This window comes from Adiantum capillus-veneris, chromosome 29 (assembly GCF_014529385.1).
Source record: "Adiantum capillus-veneris isolate H3 chromosome 29, ASM1452938v2, whole genome shotgun sequence".
Classification (NCBI taxonomy): Eukaryota; Viridiplantae; Streptophyta; class Polypodiopsida; order Polypodiales; family Pteridaceae; genus Adiantum; species Adiantum capillus-veneris.
The window spans coordinates 130365522-130375171 of NC_140959.1; the positions used below are offsets into that span (position 1 = coordinate 130365522).

The 9650-nt window shown below is 37.3% G+C and overlaps 1 protein-coding gene across 1 annotated transcript; it reads right to left on the bottom strand.

Moving 5' to 3' along the window:
* Positions 1-8106: 8106 nt before the first annotated feature.
* On the bottom strand, positions 8107-9450 carry LOC147419925 (uncharacterized). Its single transcript, XM_086505881.1, has 3 exons — positions 8879-9450; positions 8583-8756; positions 8107-8423 (listed from the first exon to the last, which is right to left on the bottom strand). The coding sequence occupies exons 1-3, from the start codon at positions 9071-9073 to the stop codon at positions 8337-8339; spliced, it is 456 nt and encodes a 151-aa protein (XP_086362007.1). The 5' UTR covers positions 9074-9450; the 3' UTR covers positions 8107-8336.
* Positions 9451-9650: the final 200 nt, after the last annotated feature.

The following is a 9650-nucleotide window of genomic DNA, read 5'->3' on the forward strand; positions in this document are numbered from 1 at the left end:
ACATAATAGCGCAAGTAGAGATTCTTAAGTGAACCTAATCCAAAGGTTGTTGGTTTAAAATTGGACGACTTCTTATTTGACTATTGTTTGTATTAGGATTCATGAAGTGAATTATGATACACATGATTTAGAATTTCCAGCAGTTATTCACGCTCTCAAGCTATGGAGACATTATCTATTGGGATGCAAGTTCCAATTGGTAACCAATCACCAGAGCCTTAAGTGGATTTTTACCCAACCTAACCTTAACATGAGACAGAGGAGATGGTAGAGCTCATGCACAAATATGATTTTGATATTAAATTTAGAACAGGTAAGGATAATGTTGGCGGATGTCCTAAGCCGTAAAGCTTTTCTGAGGGCAATTTGTATGAAGGAGTTTTCAGAATTCATGGTTTACCCAAGAGGATTGTCAGTGATCATGATGCCTTTACTTCGAAGTTTTGGGTATCATTGTTTCAAGCTATTGGAGTCTTGTTATGTTTTAGTACTTCTTATCATTCTCAAACTGATGGCCAAACTAAAAGAGTTAATCAAGTAATTGAAGACATTCTCAAAGCCTACTGCAATAGAGAACCTCGCAAGTGGATTCAATACCTACCCTTGGTAGAGTATGCATACAATTCCTCTACTCATTGAACTATTGGAATGACACATTTTAATGCACTTTATGGTCAAGAATGTTTATCACCTCTTAACTTTTTTGACCCCACTATAAGGGTAGAAGCCTCAAAGAAAATGCTAGAAGAAATGGAAGCTCAAACCAAAGCTATTCGAAGGGATATTCAAGCGGCTCAAGATCGACAAAAGAAGTACGCAGACTTGAAAAGATCTGATCGAATTTTCAAGAAAGGTGACAAAGTTTTCTTACAAGTAAAGCCCAAAAAGAGCAATCTATCTCTTGGAAGGTAAAAGAAGCTTAGCTACCAATATTTTGGACCTTACAAAATAATCAAGGTTGTAAGTGATCAAGCTTATAAACTAAAACTTCCTTCCCATTCCAAAGTGCATGATGTATTTCATGTAAGTTTATTAAAACCTTATGTACATAGACCTAACCATGTCCTTGATGATGAGCAAATCAGTTTACCTGCTCAAGATATTTTACAGCTTCAATTTGATACCATCCTAGAAACTCTAGAAAGAAAGCTTAGGAATAGATCTATCAAAGAACATATAATCTTATGAAAGGATTTCCCTGTAGAAGATGCTACTTGGGAAGATGAGACAACCCTTCTTAAGGATAATCCTTCACTGTTCCTGAAATGAGGGCATCTCAAATTCTAAGTTGGGGGGGATTGTGAGATCTCTACTTTTGAATTTCACACAAGTCTATTATGCATTTGAAATTTTTAACCATCACTCATTATTTAAGATATTCGATTTCAAATTATGAACCGTAAGCTGAGAAAACCTAGAATTGAAAATTTACGCCATAAAATTTTGACATGTTTAACTATACAAAAGACTGTTTAACTTATTAAAGTACTTATTTACTGATTGTAGAATTTTCTCTTACTACTATAAAGTTAGTCTAAGACTGTAAATGTTTAACTTAAAAATGTAAAGTAAGTTATCGTTAAGGAAATAAATAAAACAATTATAAAGTCAAAAGATAAAAATGGATGACACATGAAGGCACATAGACTCACCTCGAGTGACATAGGAGAAGTCACATGGAAAGGAGAGGTTAGTCTTGACTAATCTTAATGAGGGGGGGGGCTGTGTGGCGTTATCTCTTGATGATGAGGACAAATTGGTCAAGCTGATGGGTACAACAAGGGGGCCACAAACGTGCGTATGAACTTTAGAAAAAAAAAAGAAATTTCAAAAAAATAAATTTAAAAAATATTTTGTTGAAAAAAAGTTAGACGTTTTCTTTTTTGGTATAAATAGAGCATCCATAATCACGCTTTATACATAGAGGTTGCCTCTATGACGCTCACGAACTGTTGTCACTTCTCTTAGAGAGAAGGCATCCACAAACCACTAAAAGAGTAAAAACTCTAGTGGATTAGTAAGGTATGTATTAATTAAGCGTTCAATTAGCTTTAGGAATGATGTTGTGTGTTATCTCTTACTCTAATCTCTCTAATAGATTATTAAGATTCAATTAGCTTTAGGAATGATGCGTGTGTTTTATCTCTTACTCTATCTCTCTCATAGATTAGTAAGATTGAATTAGCTTTAGGAATGATGTATGTGTGTTCTCTTTTACTCCAATTTCTCTAGTGCATTAGTAAGATTCAATTAGTCTTAGAAAGGATGTGTGTATATTCTCTCATACTAAAATCTCTTTAGTGGATTAATAAGATTCAGTTAGTTTAGAAAATATGTGTCTGTGTTTTCGCTTTTACTCTAATCTTTCTTGTGGATTAGTAAGATTCAATTAGCTTTAGAAAAGATCTGTGTGTGAACTCTCTTACGCTAATCTCTCTAATTATACTTACTCTCTCTAGTTAGTACATCTTAACTATTAACTTATGAATAGTTAATTGAAAGTTAATATATAAGAGTACTCATCACACTCTTATTATGCATAATAAAATTCTCAATTACCAATTTTATTATCAATTAGATTAATTAGTATTTTGAATAATACTAAAAATTGATTTTGTTGAAGCATAGAAATTGAAGTTAAAATTGGATTAGAAATGTCATGCATTTCTAAACTTTCAATTGCATAGTTTATATACTTAAATTTTTAATAGTTAAGATTAGGAGAGATTTTAATATATGGAAATTAGGTGTAGTGCAACAACACTAAGTGTGAATCCGAGATGGCAAGGGTTCAAATTACAAACTCTCTTTGGAAAATTTTAGTAAATTAATTTTCAAGAAAAATAACAAGGTTACTTATATGTAAAATGACCTTAGATTTCAAGGAAATTACTAGGGAAATTGACCAATTCAATGTTCTAAGTATATAACCTAAGTATAATACAAAAGAATAGCTCCAAAGTGTGCTCGAATCCAAAGTGCTAATGATCATGAAGCAGGTACAAGTAGCGGGGGAACTCTTGCGGAACATGCTTTGTCTCCACCAATTATCAGATCAATTGGAGCTATGATATAGGTTAGTATTGCAGTTTCAAGGTATGCATCATTGCATATGCGAGACCATAGAAATATATTGGGTACCTTATGAAAAGAAAACACGGACCAAAACAAAGGGTCTTAACCCCAAGAAACTCGACATATGTTTGACAAGTAGGAAAAAATATATGGTTAAACTGGTTGTTGTAGGAAAGAATGTTTATCCAAAACCTTCTGTATGGTTTCTCTCGAGTCTCTCTACTTATTAGTGCTTGTATTATGTGGTAGTTGCCGAGACGTGAGATGACGCCCATTATGGCACCGCTGGTACTGTGGTGGAGGTACACCCAGATTAGCCCAGGTTGATCATGCAGTGTTGTTTAAATGTGGAGTGAGGATGAGACCCAGATTGGCACCATTGTTGCTGTGGGTGGCAGGAGTACCTCCAGAGTAGCACAGTGAGTACTTGTCAAGCGGTATTGGACGCTCAAGATGACAAGGGTTTTTATGATTTATATATATACGGATTGGACATGATAGCACAAATAGAGATTCTTATGTGAACCTAATCCAAGGGTTCTTAGTTTAAAATTGAACGACTTCTTGTTTGACTATTGTTTGTAATACTATTTGAAGGGTTTTTTTAATGAACGAGTATCATAAATAAAGTAAAGACATATATATGTTTAAACGGTGTGGTACTAATTAGATAACAAAAGAAGGGTGAGTGCGGTGTGGAAAGGAGGAGAATGATATCCCGATGGTATCATTCTATGGACAGGTGGACCCGATCAGTCGGGTAACTTTCCAATGCTAGAAGTTTTCTCTTTTTTCAATCAAAAATCTTAAATGAGACGAACCTTGGCGGCTGTGCTTCTGAAACATAGAGAAAAAAGCGCATAGGTTGATCACTTTAAGATTTATACCTTCAGGTATAATTGATTATAAATAGTTTTTAGATAGGGTTATAGTGGTTTCACTCCGCCATAGCGAGATAGGATCGTCCAATTCTTCACTACCGGTTCATGCCCGTGGCTAAGTAGTAGCTAAGGCAATGTCCATTGGTTTTTCTTTCTCAGGATTGGAGACATATGAAAGGTACTGCTCTTCTCTTGAAAGGGAGTAGGGACCTCACAAATACAGTTTCGTCTCCTTCACATACTCATGGAGTACTTGGTTACATCTTTGCCATTGAACTGATCCATGCTATTGATGACTGCTTGTATGGATTTGGTTGCTGAAATCTCTCTTATTTCAATGGAATATTGTTGTTGCATGAACATTGCAAATGCTTGAAACATTTGTATTGTTGCTGGGCCAAAATGCATACCATGTTGCTCCACGTGATCACCCATGGTTGCCCACAAAATTTCACCCTTGCAAATTCATGCCAGGTTCACCAAAAATATGTCGAGAAATTTGCGGTCTTGCCAGGAAAGCACTAGGATTTTGACTGTGAGAGTTTGTGAGAGAACTCCAAAAACTATATGAAGGAGTTATACCATAGATTCCATGAAGTCTAGGGTTTGAAAGGAAGAAAAATCAAGGAAACCCCACTCTTTCTCTCTTGCACTCACACACACAAAGAAAGAACACAAAAGAGAATATCAAAACAACACAAAGATGAAAACATCAAGGCTATAGTCGTATCTATCATGGGTAATATGAAAGAGTTAATAGATGAGATAATGGAGTTCAATCTTTGCTGACTAAATAGGCAACGAATTGTTCTTTGGAATTGTAATTTTGTGCTTACCTAATATATATGTTTTGTCTAGTGATTGGGATTATTGTGTGTACAAATCCTCTTGGTTCATAGCAAGATAACTACACTTACGTCAAAAGAAAAGCTATAGTCTATAAGGGGTAGTATGATGGGATCCATTAAAAAAAGTATTTTGTTGAGTCTTTTTGGGTCCAAGAGAAACACTATACGTTGTTGAAAGTGTATTTTACGGTTAATCCATACGTTAATTGCAACAAATCTCACAGGGTGGAAGCGATAAAAATTTACATCATGTGGATTATTCATTTATGATAACTCTAGTATCTGCAATGTAGATATGAGAGAAGTGAAGGGAAGAGAATTTTTTCCTCTCAAGCCCTATTCTTGCCCGTAGGCAATAAGGATATTGCGGGGAGAGTACCTGTAGCAAGGAGAACCTAGAATTTTTAGGGAGGATGACTCTCTAAGAGTGAGAAAGATAGATTTGATTAGGGAGAGAAATGAAATTACAAAGATACATGTTGGGTTAGAGATGAAAAATAAAATAATAAGAAAGCTAGAAAATATAAAGTAAAACATATCTTACTTGACAAACTCTTCAGGAGTTGTTCACCATTATAATGGAGAGAGAAGAAGAGGAAAGACTTCAGCTTTGATTGATGCACCAAGTTCAAAACCTTCTTTGATTATAGTTGATCTTCCAAGGATAGCTTACAAGAATGGCTAGTCTTCCTCTACGAGCAAGTGTAGGCTTAAGGTTTACACAAGGAAGAGAAGAGCCAGTGTAAACAAGAACTGACAAGTTTGAAATGAGCTATCCTTGCATGATGTGGGCAGACTGGGGCCATTTTGATCATAGCTCCTCAATGTGGCTCCAAATAAAAAAGTAGAAATAGGGGCAAAAAATTCAGCTCATAAGGTACAACTCCCATTTTATATATTTTTTTCAATTCGGATTGGAACCTTGTGTTAAAAAATCATCAAAATAGGATACATTTCTGACAGCAAAAGTCTTCATGTGGTCCCATTAGCATAGACTTTCATTTGATTCCAAAGGACACCTCATGCAATATGAAAGCATGACATTGATACTTGACAAAGTAATAATCATACTTGTGATAATGCATTAAAATAGGTGTATCTTTGAGAATCATGCAAGCTAGTGTCTCACTAGCAATCGATTCCTTTGTAGTAGCTATCTAAAAATAAATATAAAAAATAGAAAGAATATATATATGTTGGAAGCTATCCTGGATATATGATCTAGCTAGGGAGTGAGATGACAATGAGATAGTAGAAATAAAGAACCAATGCTTTTTGTCCCAAGTTAGAGAGGCGGAGCTATTGACGCTTTCCCGTAGTATTTTTTGACGGTAAAGTAAAAATATGTTACCCTTGAGATAAATAATATGATGAGATAGAAAGATGATTATTACGTGTATGTATATTATGGAAAATATACTTATGTCTCGAAAAAGTTGTAAGATAGATCTTGTAGTATTCGTTCCCACTATGTATCTGTGAGAGCACGAAAACGGTCTTTTGGACCATTGGGGATGCTCTCTTTTTGTTGAGCAACAAACAAGAAACGGTAGTTGGGGGTGGCCTTTTGAGTGTTGTGTTGTGCTTGAGTGGTCTTCTTTGATTTCTCAAATGATTTCATATTGTCTTTGGACTACTTTTCATTTCTAGATTGTTCAGTGTTTTTCCACTGAGAAATCCCACTTGTAGTGGCTATTTGGGGTGCTTCTTGCCCAATACTAAATTTCCATCTAAATTATCTGTGGTCAAGATCGTCAAAGTGAGGCAAGACCTTGCAAAGTATCCAAATTTTTTGCCCTTAAAGCAAGCACCAAAGAAGATACCAAAGTTGAGTGGGATAACCTTCAGATCAATCCCCACATTCACCACCATATTCTTGGGTTGGGGCTTTCTGAGGTCCCATTAGATGCACACCTTACTTGCCACGATGCCTGCTGCTCTACCAAATAATACAAACAAAGGGGTGCCAAGTGAAGCTACCAAATCCTTGAGACTACTCTTGAGCCCTGAAGATTAACGAACTACACCTAGACCGAGAACATGTCCTTAAAGCATCAGTAAACTCAAATGAGGAATCTCAAAGAAGAACACACAACAATGAGCAATTGACAAAGAGTTGGCTTTTAGCAGGGTTTTCTTCACACCACAACCGCATCATTGAATTGGACTAAGCAAAAGCCTTTTGAGAGATATTGTTTAAACACCCACAAAGTTGCCTTCGTTCAGAACATTTATCTTATAAAGCGAGTTGATCAATTTAGCTTTGATAGACACCCTACCCATAAAACCAAACAATAGCACAGAGCTCGCTATTTCTGAAAGTTGCTTCTTGATGAATTCCGGAGGGGCAACCACAACAATAGAATCTTTAGCTTCTATACTTTGAGGGAGCGTTTTTTTGAGAGCTTCAAAAGCTTTGTCGCCCTTGGCGGTTTCCATCTCTCCGGATGTTTCCCCTGATTTGTCCAACGATCTCTTGTACAATGTTAGTTCCCTCAATACCTCTATAACTCTTTTTCCATTTGTGTCTTACTCTCTCTTAGTTCATCCTGGTCATTCCAACAGTAGAATTGTGGCCACAAGTAATATCGGCCATTCTGCCCGGCTTGTATACATGTATTGTCCATAGTTCCGCCTTGATTGGCCTGATGGTCCTTGATCGGCCCCTACCCCCCCCTACCCCCCAAGATTGCCTCTCTATAAGAGGGTTTGGGTGTATGCTCAATTGGTGACACTCATGGGCTCCAAATACAAAAGTAGGTCCATAATTATAAAACAATATTAAAAGCTGAAAACGCTTGACAATTTAATCGTTTTTTGTACTTATGGACCTACCTTTGCATTTGAAGCCTTGGAATCCTTTTTGTTTCTTAATTATGTGCCCCTATTTCAGAACTTAGCATTGACTTCCTTTTCATTTTCATGTTATAAAATGGTAACATGAGTGCTCACCTGGTTAGATGAGTATTGTGGTGGTGCTCATTGGCAATTTATGCCGCTTATTACCACCTCACTGTGTGCGTGTAATTGCGAGTGAGAAATTATATTAAATATTAAAAAAATTTAATGACAAGCCATGTGCCAACCTAGCCATCACATTGTTGTTGGGGGTGTTTGTGGGGGGGGTAGGGGGGGATCTCTAGAGATGGTGGAGTTTCACCCCCCCCCACCCGCTCTCCCCCAACCCAAAAAAAAAAAGAAAGAGGCCCCGAGCTTACCACATCAAGTTCATAAGTTTTATTTTCTGAAATAATTTCGACAAATGCATTAAATTGACCAAAAGACAGTGGACGGAAAAAAAATACGCCAAGTCACTTTTCTACAATTGAAGAGCATAAAGAATATCACACTTGTAATGACTCAGTAATGTAAGTGAAAAGATGGAAAGATGAGACTGGCACAAGAAGAAATGCAAAGCCTTTTGAGGGGAAAAGGAGGGAATGGTTGGGACTTTAGAAGAAAAGGCAAAAATGGTGGGCATAAGTGATAGGAGATAAAGAATGTGCTATGTGTTTTACAATGGAACCTATGATTAGAATTGTAATCCAAACATGTTCACATGCCTCACAATCTTGTCTTCCAGATCACAAAGCCTCAACGAGCAATTATCATCCGTTGTCTGCAAAATTGCTCACAGCAATTACAAATTTAAATAAGTCTGTCCTGTCATGCACTTGATTAAATTGAAGTCAGAAATGCTGCTCTAATCACCCATGTTATGCTCTGCTCATGCACTAATTTGAAGAGGGGTAATATTGACTGCTCTTAAGTATATCACCTTAAACACAAAGTCTGCATTGAGGGCACTCTCTCCCACAGAAACTACATTGGCATTGCTGATGTTGAGGTGCAGAGCTTCCAAAGCCCGTACCAGCTGCAGCGACACTCCAGAGCTCTTACGGCAGGAGATCTTGAGATGAAATTCGTGCTCTGTCAACCTAGAAACGTTTAACTGCCAAGCAAATATTTGCCCCCTTCAGCTTCATTAATTACTTTCTGCTAACGCTTTAAGAGAAACACTAATGTAGCTGGGGTTACGATGCAGCGCACAAAGTGAAATGCAGGGGCACATACCTCTAGTAGCTTGTAGCTGGGAGATGCGCTCTCGTCTGGAGCTTCTGAAGATGTACTACAGCTAGTACTTATGTTGACGCCTGCGAATTCCTCTGATTGCAGGCGAGCGATATCGTTCTGCGTTTCTTCGATGCGCTGCTCCAAGTGCTTGGCATACTTTATAAGATCCACCAGCACGGAGTCGTTCATGTCCATCTGCGGCGGTGGTTGATGTTTTTGTTGTGATGCTTCCTCTTCTTCTTCTTTTGTAGACAGATGCACTGCGTGATCGCTCGCTTCAAACTTATATCTTTGGAGCGCGCGCGCGCGCGAGAGAGAGAGAGAGAGAGAGAGAAAGAGAGAAGGGCTTCAACAAACAACTAACTAAGAGCTGAGTCTCAGTTGCAATTAGCTAGATGAGAATGGAGCTCTAAACGTGACTCTTGGTGCACTCTAAACGTGACATCAAAATGTCCATGCGCTAACAACAATAGCAATTTGTTTTTACAAAGACAAATGGAGAAACTTTTCTACCTTTTCCTCTTGTGCCTTAGCAAGTAATCTTCTTCATTAGCTAGCCTTATAAAAATGTTGACAATGGGATAGAATATGATGCTTTCCAAGCATGCAACATCTTAGCTCGGGTTGTAGCCAGTCTATGTGCCAAGCGAGGGTTAATTGTATCTTGGAACTTTTCGAAGGGGACCTCACTTGTGATGTTAATCTAGCATCACACTTCCATGTGTTTTGATAATATTCCCATATGTCAAAACAAGCTGTCAATAGTTGCAAG